The 21062-nt window shown below is 40.7% G+C and overlaps 4 protein-coding genes across 8 annotated transcripts; 2 read left to right on the top strand and 2 right to left on the bottom strand.

Moving 5' to 3' along the window:
- Positions 1 to 144: 144 nt before the first annotated feature.
- On the bottom strand, positions 145 to 12033 carry LOC135674720 (uncharacterized). Its single transcript, XM_065184821.1, has 13 exons — positions 11296 to 12033; positions 9020 to 9437; positions 8208 to 8859; positions 7876 to 7916; positions 6748 to 6816; positions 5727 to 5827; positions 3621 to 3699; positions 2098 to 2196; positions 1945 to 2013; positions 1790 to 1839; positions 1603 to 1684; positions 941 to 1035; positions 145 to 837 (listed from the first exon to the last, which is right to left on the bottom strand). The coding sequence occupies exons 1-13, from the start codon at positions 11688 to 11690 to the stop codon at positions 684 to 686; spliced, it is 2304 nt and encodes a 767-aa protein (XP_065040893.1). The 5' UTR covers positions 11691 to 12033; the 3' UTR covers positions 145 to 683.
- A 1164-nt stretch (positions 12034 to 13197) lies between these two features.
- On the top strand, positions 13198 to 14094 carry LOC135674031 (vegetative cell wall protein gp1-like). The gene has a single exon (XM_065183442.1). The coding sequence runs from the start codon at positions 13198 to 13200 to the stop codon at positions 14092 to 14094; it is 897 nt and encodes a 298-aa protein (XP_065039514.1).
- A 1012-nt stretch (positions 14095 to 15106) lies between these two features.
- Positions 15107 to 18809, top strand: LOC135674719 (uncharacterized). Of its 5 annotated transcripts, none has more exons than XM_065184819.1 (8): positions 15107 to 15436; positions 15963 to 16320; positions 16435 to 16688; positions 17101 to 17749; positions 17822 to 17922; positions 18006 to 18077; positions 18163 to 18321; positions 18454 to 18809. In XM_065184819.1, exons 2-8 carry the CDS (start codon positions 16020 to 16022, stop codon positions 18610 to 18612), a joined length of 1695 nt encoding a protein of 564 aa, XP_065040891.1. In that variant the 5' UTR covers positions 15107 to 15436; positions 15963 to 16019; the 3' UTR covers positions 18613 to 18809. The 5 variants fall into 5 exon arrangements, with proteins under 5 accessions (XP_065040891.1, XP_065040887.1, XP_065040888.1 ...); XM_065184820.1 differs by having other exon boundaries at positions 15108 to 15436; positions 16453 to 16688; XM_065184815.1 differs by having other exon boundaries at positions 15963 to 16688.
- A 150-nt stretch (positions 18810 to 18959) lies between these two features.
- On the bottom strand, positions 18960 to 20289 carry LOC135675184 (bZIP transcription factor 53-like). Its single transcript, XM_065185458.1, has one exon. The coding sequence runs from the start codon at positions 19682 to 19684 to the stop codon at positions 19247 to 19249; it is 438 nt and encodes a 145-aa protein (XP_065041530.1). The 5' UTR covers positions 19685 to 20289; the 3' UTR covers positions 18960 to 19246.
- Positions 20290 to 21062: the final 773 nt, after the last annotated feature.

The raw sequence follows: 21062 nt of genomic DNA, 5'->3' as shown, positions 1-21062 counted from the left end.
ATAATAAATATAACTAATTAATATTAATCGTCAGATTCCACAACTCTCATTTTTTTTCAACTCACATACATTGACCCTCTTGATATTAGCAATCTAAAACTCAAAAAGTTCATTCAAATCCAAACTTGGAGCTCAATCCGGGAATACTGCGGCAATCGAAGATATACAATAGCACAAAGAGATGCATTCTGTGTCATGTACAATACAACCAGTGGTTCCATTTGTTGTGTAAAGAACATAGCAATTACACAGTGGAGTTGCCTCTTGATAGTACAACATTTTGAAAAGGTTCATGGCAGTGTTTTTTCTCTCTGTAAAGCTGAAACATGGTGCTAGCAGCAGTTGCAGACGAGGTAAACACTCCCCCCACAGACCTTCTAGCCCAAGGCTCTCAACTCATTAGATATACTGTCATTTAGGTTTACTGCCTCGACGCCTTGAAACATTTCCTGATCTTATGACCGAATTCATGCAAGCCTTACTGACGCAATCTTCTTTTATGCAGAAGAATCTGAAATCACGGACACCGTGCAGGGCTTGATCCGAACATCATGCAGCTAGCTACATTCTTGCTGAAGGACCTGAAGCCGATTGCTAATCCCTTGACCGAACAGAATGTGCTCCTAAAGCGACAAAAGCTTCATTCCCCATTTGAGGTTGGTTCAAAAATAATGGCACATAATCTAGTCAGGCTCATTCCTATCCTGAAAGCTAGCTTTTGCAGTAGTCTGTGTGGTTTCACCGACACGCTGCATATGAGACTGGACGGCGTGTTGTCTCTGCAAATCTTTAAATCTTTCTATAAGTTCTTGGAATGTTGGTCGACATTTTGGTTCACTGTACAAGACAAAAAAACAAAAAAAAGAGAAAACGTCATGAGGGATGATTAAGGAAAGTATGGCAGTAATCATATTAAGATATAAATGGACAAGGAAAAAACCTATGCCAACAACTTTCGATTATGGATACCCATTGTGGGTTCAAATCTTTTGGGAGATCCAACCTCTGATTCATGAATCCCACAGCTGCGATGACCTGGGTACAAAAACTATTGAGGTATTTCTGAAAGGCAGTAGTAACTCAACACAGGACTAAAGGATAAACTTGTTAAAAACAGCAAAATTGTCAACCGATGTCATTTTCCAAGACAAAGTAGGTGAATGAGCCTTTTGATGCCATGATGTGAATGATAGGAACAACTATTAGTAAAGTTGGTAGATGCGACAAGAGAAGTTCGACAACACAACACAATTTGTGAGACCAAGATTAATCTTTTATCCATGCTACATTCCCAGTTTTCCACTATCAACCAGGAATATTTATTTGAATGTCATCATAACCCTGACTTTCATAAGAATAATTATTTACAATAAGAAAATGATGAAACTAATATAACGTCAAATTCATTTTGCTGGCAAAGTGGCTCAGAGATAATGGAGATATATCTCATCAAACATTTAGAGAGGCCGATAAACCATCTTGATACAGATCCACTAGAAACCATGATCATACACCACTTTCAAATATACAAAACCTAAAGCATTATCGAGAATCAACAAATGAAAACCACTATAATGTATACTTCTACAAAGCGGTAATTACCTGCATTGAATTGAAATTATCCCAAGGGATTTTCTCAGTGACAAGTTCCCACAGTATCACCCCATAGCTATACACATCTGACCTATTTTTCCATAGACCAAGAAGAAGTGCTTTTATTTCTTTAAAGAATCAAATAAAATACCAATGTAAATTATGTGGTAAAATAAAATTAGCATCTGAAACATACTTCTCATCTGATCGTTCATTTCGAAGAACTTCGGGAGCCATCCATTGTGGCTAAAAACCAGGAAACACAACATTCTCAGCATCATGAATAATCAAAATCTCAGAAGACACCATTAACCACTATGGGTTAACAAGAGAATATCAGGATATTAGTACCGTTCCCTTCCCAGATTTGGTGGTCAAATAAGTTTCGTGCTTCAAACGTGAAAGACCAAAATCTCCAACCTGTTTTCCATAAAGAAATTAGTGAAGGATAAATTGTTTCTGTTCAGGTGACGTATGAAACTGATATTTAGAAATAGATGCCACCTTGACGGTCCAATTCCTATCAACCAACAAATTTGATGACTTCAAATCACGATGGATGATAGGAGGGCTACAATGATGTAGATAATTCATTCCCCTTGCCTGTCAGAAAGTGAGAACTGTTGCAATCAACTAAGCTCATCTGAAACAATTACGACATGAAAATTTTCTACAAGAGTTTTTAAATATTTTTCTAACGGACAGAAAACTTAATTTGGGGAATCTAGTAAAAAAATATAGAAAAGGAACATGTGAGGGAGGTTTTGAATCTACAAACCAATGCAACTCTTCAACTCTATTTCAACGTTTCCTGGTAACAAATAATGGTGGTTATGCATCTGAAAATTGTTGCACCTCTTTAACTCTGCTAGGGCAATCCCTTTTACTAAATTTTGGTTAAAAAATGATATATAATTGACAGTAACAAGGGCTAAGAAGAAGTCTGGTAATTTAATATCTGTCTATTTGGTTAGAACAATTTTCTTCTAATCCTCCATCATGATAAAAGAGATTTACAGAACCTCCAGCTTGAAATATTTTGGTAGAAACAAAAGGGCTCATCTCAAAACAGTAATGAGAGATGATGAATGACTTCAACAATTCAATTTTGACATTATATTGTCTAAAATACCAGACCAGAATGATGTTAATATAAACCAATAGGACAGCCCATGTTACACCAAGAATAAAAAATATGCTAATGACACTCGATACAGGATGTTGCTAAAGAAAATTAATGTTGCCTCTTTCATCGACAAGCCTCAACAGTATTAATGATAGTTCACATCTACAAGTAAAACAAAAAACAAAAAGGAGTATGTATGTTGTGTAAATTTGCTTATGTGCTGCAGCAAGCTGAGATCCTCTTTTTCTACTCTATAGCTATATTGAGCCACATAGATCCACAAAACATTGTCTCTTGCCTTAAATAGACACTTAGAAACACCAATTGTTAAGACTCGTTCTTGACCACCAACTCCTCCTCTGTGAGGGCTATTGCTGCAACCCACCATTCTGAACCTTGCTTAACCAACTTATGAGATCAACAACACCTTCTCCAGCTCATTAGCAAAACACCACCCAACTGACACCAATCGATATTCCAGCAACATTTGGCTCCTTTTGGTACATCCTATTCACCACAATCCACCTTCAGTCTACAGGGTCCTCCAAAACATTTGGCCTAAATTACTTAACTCCTACACTATCTTGAGACATCCAACTCAAGGTGATTTACCTTCACCAAATTCTTTCTCTCATCTTAATCTATTTTTCGGAACAAATGAAAATAGTTATATGGATTTTAATGATGCATTGCTAACTCTATCTGTGTGTTGCCTATATGGTACCTTCCCATAATTTGATTCATGTAGAATCAACATTCCACCCTTTTAATGTTCATATGAATGTGTATAGTAAAGCATAATGCCTGCAATATCTTGTGAGGTTTTATGTGGATACAATTAGATTTACATGGAGATAGAAATACTAAACCTGTATATTTTGGATTGAGGAACTATACTTACAATATCGAGAGCCATGTGAATTCGCCTTCTCCAGTCTAACTTTGTTGTGTTTCTTTGCAGCAAACGGAACAGACTTCCACTGCAATTGAGATAGGATGAAAATGTAAAACTAGTTATTGAACTAAGAAAATTAAATACTGATTAATATGTTTCTTTCAAAATTATATATCTCTCCATCTAAAGTAAATGGATATCTCAAAAGACCCAAAAAACCTCTCTAAAAAATAGGACTACATAAGTCGAAGGATTCTTACAATATATACTAAACATTTCCCTATATGTAGTTATTAGATAAATTGATGACATCCTAGACATCAATCTAAGTGCAATTTAAACAAAACAATTGGTAGATAATTTACTACTATGACCTAAAGTATGCATTATAAGGTGTGTTTCACTTCAATCTTCCACCGATAGAAAAAAAAAAAAAAAAAAAAATCCTTTTTCACTCTTAGTACATCCCAAAAGAAGTGCAGTGCGAGATGAGATGTAACTGCCATCTACATAACCATACAACCAATGCATAGTTCAGGGAAAGGAAAAGGAACTAGAAATACATCAGCTGAGTCATTATTACTTACAATAAAATATTTAAATATTAACTTTTCGGGATGTCTCCATGATCGACACAAGCCATTGCCAGTCAAAATATGTCAAAAAATTGGCCTAGCCATGCCATAAAATAATTGACACCCAGATAGCTCAACAAGAACCATATACCAGCTGAAACTTCAATCTTTGTAACTAGTTGACTACAATCACACAAGAAAACAAGTGGAACAAAAGACTGTGTCATTGTGCCATGGTGATGTTTCTCCCTTGCTACCTAGATGTCCAGGGTTCAAATCACAGAAATAGTACATCTGCTTACAAGACTAAGGCTGTGTACACTAACCCTCCGCAAACTTTGTATTGACACAAACCTTGTGCTAGGGCACTCTTCTTATAAACCATTTCTTAAAAGGATAATTAGAAAAAAGAACTCATTGTGAATCCTAAATGAGAGTTAAGTTGTTGTCCCACATGCATTTAAGATGAAATTTCAGTGAAAGTCAGCTAGAAGATCATCACATAATGTGACAACCGACATGTGGGGTGATTTTGCTGTGGATTGACATACTTCAAGTGGTGCAGAAGTATCCTTGCCAAATACATGGCATTAACAAATGAATATTATTTGGACCTTTAAATGCCAAAATATCTGTCTTGTTTTGACTGGGCACTTCACAACCTAAATTGTTCTTGTTTACATTCTAGTTTTGACTAAATTCTCAGGATTAATCGGAGAATTCCTCGAATATTCACTAACTTGCTAATTAAATTTCTACTTAAGGTTATTCACATTCCTAATTATAAGGGAAATTATCTATAATGCCCACATTAGTCTTCCTTCGGAATGAGATGTTAAGTGTTATATGAGCACAAAGGTCGATGTCCTGCCACTAATAACTTAAAACACATGGTTAAAAGTTTGTCATCCAAATTACTAGGTTAGTGGGTCTAATGAGATTAGTTGTGGCAATTGGTACCAGAGGAACTTTTACAGGTCTCTCTTGTAGGCCAACATGTCTTAATATATGGATTCCTCAAGTTAGATCCCAAGATTGTATGCACTGATTGGTTCCAAATCGATGCTGGTTTCAATAAATATAAAAGGCTTGATGGTCCTACCATTGGTAACTTGGACCTGAGTATTCTGGTCTACATGACCAAGACTTGTCCTGTCCAAGTTATACGCGTGGTCTATTGAGCAAAGTAAAGTTAAAATCTTGTCTAGTCACCATTTGTTTCTGTGAGTAGCAAACCTAGAAGATTGTTGTTCCTTTTTTTTTCCAGGAAAAATGAAAACTATATTAGCTTTTAAAAAATAAAGACCTATTAAGGTCATCACAAAAAGTGGACGTAAAACAGCAACCCAATTGACTACTTGATTGCATTCCCTAAAGCAGTGAATGCAAGAAGATTATTGTTATTAATAAGCCACAATACCTTGCTAACTTTCAGACCACACCAACATGTTTAAGAAAATAGAAAAGCCAATATCCAGATGAAAATGATGCTTATATTGTTTTTATCTAACTTTACAAAAAAAAATCAAGAACCAACCGTGGAAGAAATTCTGTCACAATGCAAAGACGATGAGGAGAAGTAACTGCACCCATAAAAAGTAGTATATTTGGATGCCGTAGCCTCTTCATCAGTAGCACCTTGTAAGATAAAGCAATGTTTAGATAGTATGCAATGTGAAACATTCAATTACAAATTCACAGAAAAGCATGCCAATGAAATTGATGATACAATCTGGAAAAGGGAGACCCGTTCCCTTTACGTCAATGAAAAACATATATAAATTGTAAGCTATCAATTTAGAGAAACAAATATATCAAACCCTCTAGTGTTCTAAATTCACAAAGAGCAATGCAGGCAGAGATTTTATTGAAACCTAAAAAAAGTATAAAAAGTATATAGAAGCCAATATTCAAAGGCAGGCTAAAGCATAAGCTCTGAGAGCTTCTGCTTGGTAATCTATGCATTACATTTGCAAATTTAACTAAGCATTCACAAGTATAATCTGATTGGTAATCTATAGCAAATTTAACTAATCTAGTATTGCACTGCATTTGCATATCTCTGAGGGATTTCAACAGCACACTTTAGTTTCAGAATCTGTGATGCAAAGATAGCTTGCCAAAAGACATATGAGGTTGGCAAGCATGATAATTTGCCAAAAGATCCTAGAAAGTTGGTAGGTTAAATAAGCCCATGAATTTCTGAAAGTCAACAAAGCTATTAAATATATTGCAGGAGATTATAGAGGGAATTTAGATTATCTTTACAACTGGGGCAAGAGGGAAACCACTTAGATCTATAGGAATAGATAAGCTGTAAAACTAAATAAGAAAATCATAAATCATTGGTAAAGTATCTTCCCAGCACACACTTATTTTCAAATTTTGTTAGCTATCACCCAGTTAAATTGGTGATGCAATCATGAAAGGGGACCAAGAAGGAGATGGAACCTCCAAACAAGGTGAAGAAGGGAAGTAAAACCTAGGATACATACATATTTGAGTACATAAGAGAACAATCTTACAAGATACATATAAAAAGTTAGTATAATCACTACCTCTTGTCTAAATGAAAGTATAATGTCATCAGAATATTCCTGCTTTGAGAATACTTTAATGGCCACATCCTGCAAGAAAATAATAAATATTTTTAACTCCATAACAAGACGCACATGGCAGTTTGAACATCAAATCTATCCATGACAAGTCCACGTAATCAATTAGTGAAATATCTATTGTAAGAAACCGAAAGGTCTATCTTTAAGATTAGACAAGACAGTAGTCATGATAACTTAACCTGTACTTTTCAATGTTTCCTTATTAGGGAGAGGAGAATAATATATAACATGCAAGAGGCCCCTAAGTCAATTACTAAGTGATCTTTCATCTCTGTGAAATTTGCTGGTCGCTATTGATCCCTTCTAAATTATAAGGATATACATGCACATACGTTGCTGATTCAACTATTGTTGAAATATGATGCTGCAACATCATCCAACCATTTGCCAAAAAGAGGAACCATTAGTATCAAGCATAGGGAAAACATCAATGTCCAAAGACTCATTCTTTGGGCAGCTTAACGGGGGGCAACCAGTGAAGACCTGTGGACATGGAATACAGAAATATACATGCTAGTTCACCTTATATCGACAGTAAATTAGCACTTCCATTGCAAGCTCTATTGCATCTAGCACTAAAACCTCCAACGGGGTTCCTAACTAAAACTTTAACAGACAGGCATTTAATCTTTTAGCAATTGGTGGCATTTGATATATCCCCTTTTACCACTTTTTTGGGCCAGTATACATAACTGGCTAACTTGAGGGATCCTCGGATTAGTATATCAAAATATGCCATTCAGTGACCGCTAGAAAATTCAAGATGAATGAATTCTCTTTCACATATCTAGTACGAGTCAACCCCGTTGAAGCTAGATTAATGGTGACTTTAGCTGGTGACAATTTCATGGAACATGCTTAACTTGCCATTCTTGAGAATAAAATCATAAACAAGACTGAACTACAGCAAAGGCCATAAATATCAACATGGTTGAAAAAAGAAATACAACGAGAAGCTAAAACCAGAGAACAAGCATACAGCTAATTAGAGAATAATCATCGAAAAGCAACCGATGTGGCAAACTCCTTTCTCTGTTACACTAAATGAAAAGCACAGGAGAAACTCACCGAGCCATACCATAGAGCATGATATACAGTTCCACAAGAACCTGCGGAAGCAGAAGACAATCACAGTAAGAGACAAGCGAACAGAATTGATGACAGCAATATCCTCTTAACTATTTAGTGTTATAGGATTGATCATCCAGGAAACAACAATTAGGCAGTAGGTCCCTGAATAATGTTAATCATGGATGGTGTTAGAGAAGTTGCTTGGTGGTGGACATCCACGTACAAATGTACATGCAAAAAAATCTGATTATTGCATTAAGACATCTGACATTATTGGAAGGAATTCTGAAGCAAATACTATCATGTTATTGCGAGAAGAAGATGATTACCTTGACCTATTTGTTCTCCAATTGTAAGGTCTTCCCATAAGATCTCATAATCTAAGCAATCAGTATCCACATCTACTTTGTGAACAGCACTGCTGCCAGTGCTTCCACAGCTGCTAACGCTGCTAGTGCTATTGACATTAAGAGATGACCAGGAGCCTGAAGCTTCATTATTTCCTGTCCGATTGTTTTCAGTTGGTTGATTTTCTGTTTTTGTACCAGACTCAGATACCTTTGGATGACTGTAGTCATTTTCATGATCACCATGCAACCATGGCCAAACAAATCGATTCTTTGCATCATTACCCCCCTGCTCATGTGCTTTCCAGGGCCATAATATCCCCTTACTGGAAAATAATGCCTCTGTCTTGCTTATGATCTTGTGAATGCCTGATTTTCCTTCATCTTCGTCATTATTTACTTTTGTTGCTTTGCCAGGAGACTTTTCCTCCAGCACAGCAGAGGGCTTCCCAAAGGCACAGAGTGGTGCCTCTCCTCTAGGTGTGCTAGCTCCACTGGAAGCACCATCCTCCTTATGGTCGGATGAAATTTCATCGTGATCAGAACACTGGCTATCTCTAGTTCCAATTTCACGTTCGGTATTGTTTTCGCCTGGCTTTATTCGAGAACGGACTTTGTTTGTAACTTTAGTGGCCTGCTTATGTGATTTAAAAATCAGAAAATAGCAAACTAGAAAATAAATTAATAATAGATTGGGGAAAATCCTCTAAACTGAAGAATGCTCATAAACACTTCTATGACATATCAATTTAATGCAATCTTCTGGTTCATCAAATTGCAAACGTTACACTTACAAGGTTGGAAATTTTGGATGCAATAGCAATTTGGAGGGGTTGTTGGGGATCGGAACCACCATTACTTGTAAAACCTTTTCTTATGCGACTTGCAGTGCTGCTGACAGAGGCTTGCGACTTGGTAGGGATTGGGGGAGATGCCAAGTCCTGAAAGGACCTTGAATCACTAGAGACACAAATGATACCCACCAAGCTACCGTCATCATCATAAAAGGGGGTGTTTGTGGTGATAGCCACAAAACATTCTCCTAACTTGTTTTTCATAGGAAGCTTTCCAGTCCAGCTCTCCCCCATGGTTACACGTCGAACTATGTTACTAGCAATGTTGAAATCATGGGCATCAACAAGCAGCTCAATTGCATTCTGACCAAGAGCTTCTGATGCAGTATAACCATAGAGATTTGCCGCTGATCGGTTCCTACAAAATCAAATACGATCATATAGAAGACTCTTTGTGGATTAACCACAAAAGCTTCCTAATTTATCATATTTATAAGCCAAAAGGATCACACCCTTGTGTGTCCACCAAAATTCAAATACTTGACAGAAACAATAAGACTAACAATAATGTAAATATCATACTCGTAACTTATAAACGCCACCTGGAGAAGACTTATGCAGCACCTTTTATGATAAAGAATGACCAAAACAGGTATAGCCCCAAGGAATATGAAAACAGAAGGAAGAGATTAAATCAAATTAAGACACCAGGGCGTGTACCAGTAATCTGACATCACGAAAAAAGCAGAGGAAGTAAGAAAGAACCAATGCAGTATTGCTTACTGATGATACTTCTTTCTACATTGTCTGGATGTCACATATACAAGTAACAATTCTAAATCAATGAAAAAATATCTACAAGACATTTTAGTACTATTATGAAAATGCAAGACACCAAGGGTTTGTTTTACTTTTGTTATCTACCTAAAGGCAATCTTGAGATCAAGTTCCATCTAGATCTTCTTCACAGTTCAGCTATGTGAACTTGCTAGTCAGCAAGTAATTTTGGTTATGTCTGGACTCAATGAATTGTTTAAGAACTTACCAAATTTTTAATCACAAACTTCTCTGGTTTCCAGATGCAATGAATTTCTGATTGCTAAAGTGCATGTGAGCTCACATCTTCTACGAACACCAACTGGCTATCTATTAATTCACCTGGAAAGAATCAAGCATTCTGCTCTTAAATGTACTGTTGTAACTACTGCACACATTTCAACAAAATTAACTGCATGCCTTTATTTTATGAAATGCAGCTTCACCAGTGCAGATTGCATAAATTCAACAAGGAATGTCAATGAAATAGGTTGTGTCCACGGACTCAACCCATTCAACTGATGTACTGACGCACTAAAGAATGGGCACCTTCGAGTGCTTTTATGCAATACAAAATAAACATATTTAAAGCAGAGGGACTATCGTCAAGTTCTTCAGTTTGTCGATTTCATGAGAAGAGGCCAGGGTGAGAAAATTGTATTCCCAGAAAACAAGATTCCAGGAGTAGTGTAATTGATTCAAAGACCAGAAATGAATCTTCGGATCAGGCTTTGTTAAGATAGGTTCAGTTGATCGAAATTCAGAGAGAAAATGCAAGTTAAAAAATTAAAGAAAACTAAGAGAAGAAGAAACAGAAAAGGCAAACGTAAAACCTATATCACTGCTGACGTTTGCTGACCAGTAATTAATGTGTAAATCATAAGTAGGACACAGGCTACCACAATCATTGTACAGAGACAATAAGTTTGATCATGGTAAAGCAAGTGATCTTAAAGAAGATTACTTCGGATGACTTGACAAACACCCTTAGAAAAAATGGATGCTAATGCTTGATAACTAAGCACAGTATACCATTTGAATATTGTGCATGGTCCTTCTCACCAGAGCTTTCAGTTTGTCATATCCATTCATTGCTTTTACCATTCCAAAACCAAAACACTTGTGGATCATGAAGACGACCTTATCCAACTATAAGACATGCTTGCAGGGTTCTACTTAAGCATTCACCAAGCATCAAATTCAACATAAGCTCAACCAGAATAAGGCAATGCTCTGAACCATCAAATCACGCCCATAACCAATGTATCGAACAGCTATCATGCAACTCGGTAAGATATCATGGATCATAAGAGACTTAACTGGAGTAATCAACCGCCAGCAACACAAATAATACGAGACCTGATTGACCAAAGGATCCCAAAAGAAAACAGAACCATCTGATAATAAAGAGCAGGAAATGGTCCTTGAAGAACAGAGAAAAGCAAGCATGAGCAACTGACCAATAAATAATCCTGCCCTCGAGATCGAATATGTGGACCGACTGCCCCATAGATTGCAAAATGTTCAGGGACTGTCGCTCCGAGAGACCGATATCAGCCGCGTGATCGGCAGAGCCGGTGGCTACCCGGCTCTCCCGCTGCAGCCTCGACGAGTGTCCGAAGGAGCTTGAGCCCCTTCCCCAGGACGACGGAGCCCCATCGAGGCCTCCGCTATTCCTCCTCTGCGGCGGCGGCGCCGTCCTCTGCGGCGACACCGAGTGGGACCGACCGCGGTCCGATCGACGCGCGCCGCCCTCATCCGCGGGCATCAGCCTCGACATCTCCAGCTTCAGGCGGGCTTGCCCCGCCTCCAGCTCCTGGATCTTCTTCAGCAGCTCTTCTGCTGGGGTTTCCATGCCCCCTCCCGCAAAGGCGGCTCCTTTTCGCTTCGCAAGGGGAAAAGAACCAGCAACGGTGGCAGCGATGGGAAGAGGAGGAGGCGGAGAGGGTTCGTCAGCTGCCTCTTGAATCCTCGAGCGGTGGAGAGTGGGTACTCTGCCTCAAAGATGGCTCCTTTTTTGGATCAAAGATGCCTCCTTTTTCTCTCTGTTTGGCCCCCTTTGCCTCTGCTTTCTCCCTGTGATCTCTATCCCCCTGTGGGCCTCTCCCTGCCTTTCTTTAACCAAAACTCTTCCTATATCCTATGAGTTTGCCGCTGTTGCAAGTGGGTGAGTAGCTCCAAAGCCACAATTTTTCCCCTCGAAAGAACCCCCAAAAAACCAAGAGCTTTTACATTTGCATGTTTGACTCTCCTCGTCACTCCAAATTACCAGCCTCGTCGACCCCTTTCTCTGCTTCTTCATCTGCTTGTGCCGCCTTTGGAATTCACTGTGCAGAAAAAGTCGTGACATGCTACCTCAAAAACACACAAAGAAATCAGTGGTTGGCCATCAAATTGCAAGTTGAGGTATTGGATAATGGGAAGTTTCATGTCAAGGGCCAGACAAGACTGTGATGTAATTGATGTTACACTCAATACACAGTTTCGAGTTGGGGAAGTCATTCCTTATTTAAAGAGAAAACAAAGCATGTTGTGAGATGAACAAAATTGTTTATTAAAATGCATTATCACGAAAAATAAACATTGTCCAAACGGAAAATGAGCAAATATAAAATATATTTTTTATATTATTTTTAAATTTATTATATGATATATATATATATATAATAGAATCGAAATCGGATCTCAAACCGTTCGGATGTGGTTCGATTAACTTCGAACCGATATCGTTAGATCCAAGGTTCGCAATACTGTATCGTACCGGAGTTTCGACCTGGGCTCGGTACCGGTACGGTACGGTATACCGCTCGGTACACCCAGGTGTACCGAACGATATATTCAGGCGTGCCGAGCACTATAGCAGTGCTACACTGCTACAGTATCGGAACGGTAACATATGGTCCGCGTACCGGAAGTCTAACGGACCGGTACTGCAAACCATGGTTAGATCCGGAATTAGAATCATATCTACTGGCGCACATTAATGCATATTGTTTGTCTCTTTTTGAATTTTTTTTTTCTTTTATTTTTATCTCACAATATAAAGTAAAAGAAAAAGAGTATTTAATTATGGAAAATTGGTTACTAAAATTCTTAATTTGTGATGCTCGTAATTTGGTGAATTTTTCCTGTCCATTCGTTGATCCAAACAAAGAAAAGCCTAACTAAGAGCGGGAGAGGAGGGAGGAGTCCATTTCAAGGTTCTGTTATTTAACCTACGGCTACAATTCACGGGCCAACGCTATTTATATGGGAAGCAAGAAGGCATCTCTCGGAAGCTGTCCACAACCTAACAGCCCATACCACCCCTTCTCCGGTTCTTCCTCCGCCACCTTCTGGCCTCCGTTCTCGCCACTGTCACCATGAGGCCGGAAACCCATCATCTCCTCCTTGTCGCCCTCTTTTCGTGCGTGCTCGTCCCCGCGACGGCTGTCTGCGTCCCTCGCAATTCCTCCAACTCGATCTATCATGCCACGACCTCGCCGCCGGCCTTCGTCGTAAATTACGGTTCGTCCTCCCGGCCGTCGCCGACGCCAGCTAGTTATCAGCCTTCCTTGTCCCCACCGCCATCGCCGCTTTCGCCAGCCAAATATGTGCCCTCCTCGTCCCCGCCACCGCCGACGCCAGTCAGTTATCAGCCGCCCACCTCGTCCCCGCCACCGCCGACGCCAGTCAGTTATCAGCCGCCCACCTCGTCCCCGCCGCCGCCAGTCAGGTATCAGCGCATCTCATCCCAGCCGACGCCAGCCGGTTCTCTGGGCTCCACGTCCCCCTCGGGCTACTCCTCGCCGTCCACCCAGCTCCCCATCCGCGACGCCGTCAGCGCGTTGTGCAGCAAGACCGACTACCCCGACGTGTGCAGCTCGACGATCCAGTCTTTCCCGGCCCTAGTCGGGCCCGTCGACGCCGCCGTGATGCTGAAGCTGCACATGAAGGCGTGCCGGGAGAAGGCGCAGATCGCGCAGTCCCAGGTGTCCGCGCTCGTCAGCCACCCCGGGGCGAGCTCCAAGTTGGCGAGCAGCCTCCAGGTGTGCAGCGACATGTACGACGATGTGTTCGACAGCCTCGACACCGCCGCGGACGCGATGGCGTCTCACGACAAGGGCACGCTGGACAGCATGCTCAGCGGCCTCATCTCCGACTTCTCGACGTGCGAGGACGCGTTCACGGAGGATTCCATAACCTCACCGATGGCGGCCGTCGACGACCGACTCACCAAGTTGGCTAGCAATTGCCTGGCCTTCTCTTCTTTGCTCTGAACATGTCGACCTCATCAAACCTACTTCCTCCTCCTCGATTAATCTGGTTATCGCTTCCTTGTATACGGAGACATGGGGGAAACCTCGGAGTTTGAACCAACAAGATGAAGCTTTTCTTCTGATCATTCTGCGTTCACCAACAGTGTTCATGGCCAAATTGCTGGCTTCTTGTTTCTTGCTTCCTCGTTCCAGCGAGGAACTCGGCTGCCTCCTCAACGCCACATGTTGCGTTACAGAAACATCAGATCTAATGCCTCATACATCGGTGATAATGATCGTCAATCTCTCTGTCTCTCTCTCTCTCTCTCTACGCTGTGATGTATATGTAGACCTGTCTTCCGCCCTGAATATTTTCAGGGTGACGTGGGCTTCTCCGATACTCCAATTCAGTTCATATAGACCACCTGTCTTCCGCCCTGAAAATTTTCAGGGTCACGTGGACCTGTCATCGGATGACACGTAGGACAACAAGGCTCGGTAGGTGGCCACGTTAAGCTAAAGAATCAAATCAATTATTTTTTTTGTCTAAATCAAAAATCGAAAATTAAAAATAATGGTTATTTTATCACAAAAAAACTCTAATAAATTGATCATATATGTTATTAAAAAATCTTAATTTTTATAACTAATTATCATAATTTAAAAAAAAAATACTAGTCATCTTCAAATCATAGCCTAATGATTCTAAGATGATTAATATAAAAAATTATGTAATCAAATCATTTTAGTAAAAGACTGAGAATATTTTCGTCTCAGTTGGAAAAAAAAATCCTCAGGTAAAAATGAATATTCATTCGATAAAAAGATAATATTATAGGTTTTCTGATAAAATACTAAAAAATAACATAAGAATATTATTTTTGAGTAATATATAAATTGAAAGGCAGAGATTCCCCGTTTCTATCTACTCACGTGAAATCCACCGTTCGTGCTGCCATGTGATGCGACAGGAAGCTCCTCCTGCTTTCCAGGTCACCTGCTCTACGAGCTTTGCACAGAGAGAATCCCAAGCTCCAACATAGCACTAAACTCTACCATAGAGAGAGAGAGAGAGACGGAGCAAAGAAGACAGCATATATGGCGGAAACAACACATCAGCAGCAGCAGCGTCATGCCTGTATCGACCCAAAAGTCCGGGTTTTGGGGAAGAGGGGAACCCGGGCAAAGGCGTCGTCCGACGCCGTCTCCTCTATTTCGGAGAACCCAACCCTAACCCTATCTCTTCTCCACGATCGTCCCTTCTTGCTCCCATCCTCGCTCTGCTTCTTCCCTGTACCCTCCTGCTCGTCTTCCTCTGCGGTGCGGCGGATTTGGATTTATAGTTTCTGCTTTCGCCTCGGAGGCAAGGGACTCTCTTTCTCTCTGTTTCTATAGATTGAGGTCCTTGTGTTGTATTCCGTGTGTGTGGGTCGGGTTACTGAAAGATGGTTCGTCTTGGGTTTGATTCGTGTCGCCTGGGGTTTCCTTCGGTTCCTGTGGGAAATTTGCGTCCGGGCGCTTTCCCTTCGTGTTTGGTGTTGCAATGTGCTACACGAACTGTTGTTCTATTGCTCGATCTCTGGGTTTGATGGTCTTGGCAACAAAGTTCATCGACTTGGTATGCCATTGTCTTGCGTGCAATCGGTTTGCTTATGCTTGGTTTTGATCTTGATCAACATGTAATTTTAGCTTCTGAGCACTGCTCATGTCCTTTCTTTCGTGTCTCTGGGTATTAGCCCTTTCATTGGTGTTGTGGATTATCGATTTTGTTGCTTGCGGATCCCTTGGCTTCTTATGACTTCTTTAGCGCTTGCAAAGCTACTCCTTTATGCAGGAATTGTTTTCGCAACTGATATAGCTCTGCTTTTTGATGTACTGCTGACATCCAGATAGGAAGAAGGAAGGGAGTGTGAGATACTTTGATCCTCTAAGGTGCGTTCTTTCTAATGGAGGGATTTGGTTGTCCTAGATTCATTGGATTAGATACTGTGGTGAAGAAGCGGAGAAGTGCACGGCGTCCACGGCCAAATGCCCAGTTGACTTTTGACGCTTGTAATATATCACCTCTACTCTCTGCTCCATCGTTAAGCAATTCAAGAAATTTCTCAACTGATGATGATGGAGGCAGTGACACCTTCTTCCGAAGGAAAGAAGTTTATCTCAATGGTCCTTCTCCGAGAAGTTTAGCTATCAATTTAGCACCTTCAAGGAAGGTCACAAAAGATGACAAGGCACTTCAGGAATTAGGTGGGTACTCTGGTGGTGGTACCTCGAGAGGTGGCCATCTTTTGGATTTGAAATATTGCGGCGAGGGTATCCTTGCCCCAGCTAAGTGGAAAAGCACTCACAAAGTTAATGAAGCAATTGTGATGCAATCAGGTTCCCCGGATACTGGTCTGGAAAAGAGAGGGGAGGACTGTGGTATGGATCATCTAGGAGAAGCTTATCACATAACATCTGAGAGCAAGCTGAGAAAGGTGAAGCTCAAAGTTGGCGGAGTCACACGCACAATACATGCAAAGTCTGATCTGCAGTCAAGCAGTGATAAATCTTCTCTTGCAAAAACCCTGCAGTTTCTAGAGGCCCCTCGGCACCGTCTAAAACTTAATTCACAGGTACTATGCAGTTGAAAATGCAAAATTATGGTACCAAGTGAAATGTGTAGTTCCAAGTATGACCTTGCCCACAATTTAACTTTTAGTTCATGTTTTCAAGGTAAAAAAAATCATGTTTTAAAATTTATGGTGATCTCTTAGTGGATTTCTTTGTCTGACTAATCTATCATCAAGTTCACGATTCTTAATCAGACAAGATTGTGATACCATGAGGTATCCCGTCGATAAATAAGATGCTCAGAAGTATCTTTGTAGTGATGGGTTGAATCAGCTTCTTTTGGTTGCTCTGATGTTTAAAGCCTCTATGCATATTATAATTATCATGGTTTGAGTAGATTTGTTATCCTTTCCTATTTACATAGAGAACAAATTGGAGAGATTTCAATATTTAATTTCTTTGTTCTTGTTGCAGAATGTTTTTTATGGTCATTCTCCGATAGAAAAAGGGAATAACGTTCAAGGAGATCCATGGATGGATTCTAGTGTGCTAAACTTTCCTAATGGGACAAAGGATGATTTTAGCAATAAAGCAGTTCAAGCAGGCTTATCTGGAAAGAAAGCAGAGCCTTCTTCCGAGCCTACTCGTAAAAGCAAGAGGGTACCCAAGCGGCGGGTTTTTGATGATGTTGAGGGAGATTATGATATTCGTCACATTGAGAAACTTAGGGCTTCTAAGGTTGCTGCAGATCATGTTGCTGAGCTTGATGATAGTGGTGAGAATGGTTTCAAGCGGCCCAACATGTCCAAAATGTCTAGAAGTAGAAATGCAGCATATGAAGTAGATGATGAATATGTTTTGTCTCGATCAAGCAAGGAGAAGAGAAAGAAGTTGAAACAGGGAAGGGAATCTTATGATGTGGATTATGTTGAAGAGGAAGAACTTGGTTCTGATGTTGCACCTGATGCCAAGCGAAAGAAACAGAATGCAACTCTTGAGTTAGCTGCCGATGTTAGAACGGAATGTCTTACTACCCGTCAACGGGCACTTCAATCTGGAAAAGCTGGCAACGGTGAGAGTTTGATAGAGTTCCCCAACGGATTACCCCCTGCACCTTCGAGAAGTAAAGCTCTAAACTCTAGATCACATTGTTGTAGAGAATTAATTGCAATTTAATAGAATTTGTAATTGTCAGAACAAAAGGAGAAGCTCTCAGAAGTTGAGATACAAGCAAAGAAAGCGGAGGCTGCTCAGAGACGGAAAATGCAAGTAGAGAAGCAAACTAGAGAATCTGAGGTTTGTGTATATAAATCATTAATATGTTGTTATCTAGTTTGGCGGTCCTTTCAATTAGTAAATCAAAGTTTTAATTTACATAGGCAGCAGCGATAAGGAAAATATTAGGACAAGACAAGAAGGAAGAAAAGAAGCAGAAAGAGCTCGAGGAAAAGGTATTGATGTCATTTTTGTTGATGCTGTAGATCTGTCGGAAGGTCTTTCAACCCCTTCCCTCACTGAGTATGTTGTATTGAGCAGGCAAAGGCTGCCAAATCTATAACATTGCAACCCAGCACCGTACGTTGGGTGACCGGTCCAACCGGCACGATTGTTACTTTTGCTGATGATGTAGGCCTTCCAAGTTTATTCGGATCTAAGCCATCCAGGTGCAATTGTATTCTCTCATGCAAATCTCTCGTAGGTGGCAGTTGATGCTTGCTTGTCACATGTTCAATTTTCATCTTGTTATCCGCTTTTCACTTATAACTGATGCCCTTACGCGTTCCTTGCCCGATTGTTTCTAACATTTTCCGGGTTGGTCTGGATCAGTTACCCTCCTCCACGAGAGAAATGCGCCGGTCCATCATGTACAAATGCATACAAGTACCGAGATTCCAAGACCAAGCTTCCATTGTGCAGTCTGCAGTGTTACAGAGCTATCCAAGAAAGGGCATAAGACTATCACATCTCTCCAACTCCTGTAGGTAGGAAATGAAACCTCAGTAGTAGTTTTACCCATGGAAAAGTCTCTTTCTTTTTTGACCTTTTAATCACTGACTGACTCAGATGTGTCAGATGCTTATTGTAATATAACTTCTCATTCAAATGAGTCAAGAGGCTGTAGATGTAACCACACTCTTATTCATGAAATGAAAAGGTATTTCCATTTTGTGGTTATTGTAAAAGGTTCTTATGTCGTTCCGATCTTTTTCCATCTTCATCTTGTTTTGTGCTTTACGATGTGTTCTTCCCACTCGGGGAATATCGTTATACCGATTGGTCGTTATATTGATGAAAAAATTTTATTTATTCTAATACCATTAGTTATATTGACGAAAAATATAACACGTGATAGTCTTATTTATTCTAATATCGTCAGTTGTATTGACGAAAAATATAATACATGAAATCACGTATTGAATCCGTACATCGGTACAAAAGTGGTGGGATGATACCACTTCGATCACTGCCACAGCTTGAAGCTTCACCACTGCGATAACTGCTACAGCTGAAGCTTTCATTACAAATGGTATCGACACACGTCAAGAATGTCAACGTACTCAAGTCAACGGAGACATGTTTCACATGACATATGAAGCAACGGATACATCCACGTAACAGCTCAGGGCTGAAACACGTCCGCCGCGGCGGCCATGACGGGCAAGGCGGGGCCGGGAGGCTGCCACGGCTTGAGAAGTGGGTCCGGAATCTCCGGCACGTCCATGGCCACCCCACTGAGCTCCTCCACGAGGCGGAGCACCGAGCTCAGAGACCGCAACCGCTCCGTCAGCTCCGCCACCCGGACCCTCAGCATGTCGTTCTCCGTCTCCAGCCGCAGCTGGTGCTGGGTCAGCTCGTCCACCTGCATCACGATCCGCCCCTTCTCCTTGCTCAGCTGGGCCACCTGGTTCGTCAGGTCCTCCAGTTGCCGCTGCTTCCTCATCCGCGACCTCCTCGCCGACTCCCGGTTCGACAGCTTCCGCCTCTGCTTCCTCTCCTCTGCCGTGAGCCTCGCGTCTCCGTCGGACCACGAACCTTGGAGGCTCCGGACAGGCGACATCCCACCGATCTCCTTGGACGAACAAGGAACCGGCTTCGGTGACGATTCAGCTGCCAAGATGCCTCCTTTATCTCGAACCGAGCGGACCAAGATCAGAATTTGGTTCAGGAGAAGACATAAAACCAGTAGAGGAACACCACGGAAAAGGATTGCAGGAAGCAGACTCGGTGGCGACGAGCGGTGGCGTTCATAAAGGTCAGATCATGGCCTTTAATGGAATTCGATCTGACACCATTGATACCATGAACAGGCTCCTCCGGTGCAAATCAGGCGATAGATGGATACAAACCCGGAGAGGGGATCTCCGCAACAGCGACAGTGCCGAATCTGAGCCGACAATGCCTCGCGGAACGCGTAACTCCACCGAAAAGAAGAGATCTTGGAACAGGGAGGGACGCCCGCGAACCAAAGGAGAAGCCGAGATTGGATTCGCAAACAGGGATTTGCTTCCCGGACTCCAGAACCAGAACAAAGACTCTTTACCACTATAACGAGGATCGAACGACAGCAAATACTTGGCTTTGCTTTTGGATTTTGTCCCCTCTGCCTCGTGAAATCGGTTGTTTTATAGGAGGAGAAGGGGTTGTCTTGGGAACAAAAATTGGATTTTTAATCCTTTTTTGGGATGAGGAACCATTGACGATCGGGTTCGACTGAGTACGGAGAGGACAATTTGCTGACTTTAAGATGATGTCTAAAGAGTTCAATTGACACAAGTCTTTCCTTTAACAGTACATGTTGATTTGAAATATAGAACTCATTTAGATGCATTGATATTGATAGTTTATTATCTTAAGATTCTTTCATCGAATTATAATAAATACTAATTCGTTATATTTTTCTTCTTAGAATTGCTCGTAAAACACATGAATATAAGCTGCTTCAAATATTCAACGTAAAACATGAAGCGTGCAAGGAATTGGTCGGTCGATGTTTTGTGCAACCACAATGAATGGTGCCACGTGTCGCATCATCCGGATATTTTTTAGCGTGAGAGTGAGCTAATTAGCTACTTCTTCGGGACGCGGTCACTTTCGATGACTTCTAATTGCAATTTGTAGGCCCAATGCCTCTCTCTCTCTCCTCTCTCTCTCTTTCTATATTTCACTTTCAATTTCATTTGTCAATTTATCAATAGTCTCTCTCATCTATTTTTCATATTTGTGTTCCTTATGACATCATTATTTCCTTTTTTATCAATCATTTTTTTACATTATATTTGGCTAATTCGAGAAATTTTATTCAGTACAAATTATAAGAAAATATATTTTTTAATATTTTTTTAAAAAAATTATTTTCTATTTATTTCTTCTTATCGGACAGTCTAATTCTCGTATACATACATACATACATACATAAATATATAAATAAAAAGTAA

The sequence above is a fragment of the Musa acuminata genome, chromosome BXJ1-5 (assembly GCF_036884655.1).
Source record: "Musa acuminata AAA Group cultivar baxijiao chromosome BXJ1-5, Cavendish_Baxijiao_AAA, whole genome shotgun sequence".
Classification (NCBI taxonomy): domain Eukaryota; kingdom Viridiplantae; phylum Streptophyta; class Magnoliopsida; order Zingiberales; family Musaceae; genus Musa; species Musa acuminata.
The sequence above is the reverse complement of the archived record's forward strand: the minus strand, read 5'-3'. Positions and strand labels throughout refer to the sequence as shown.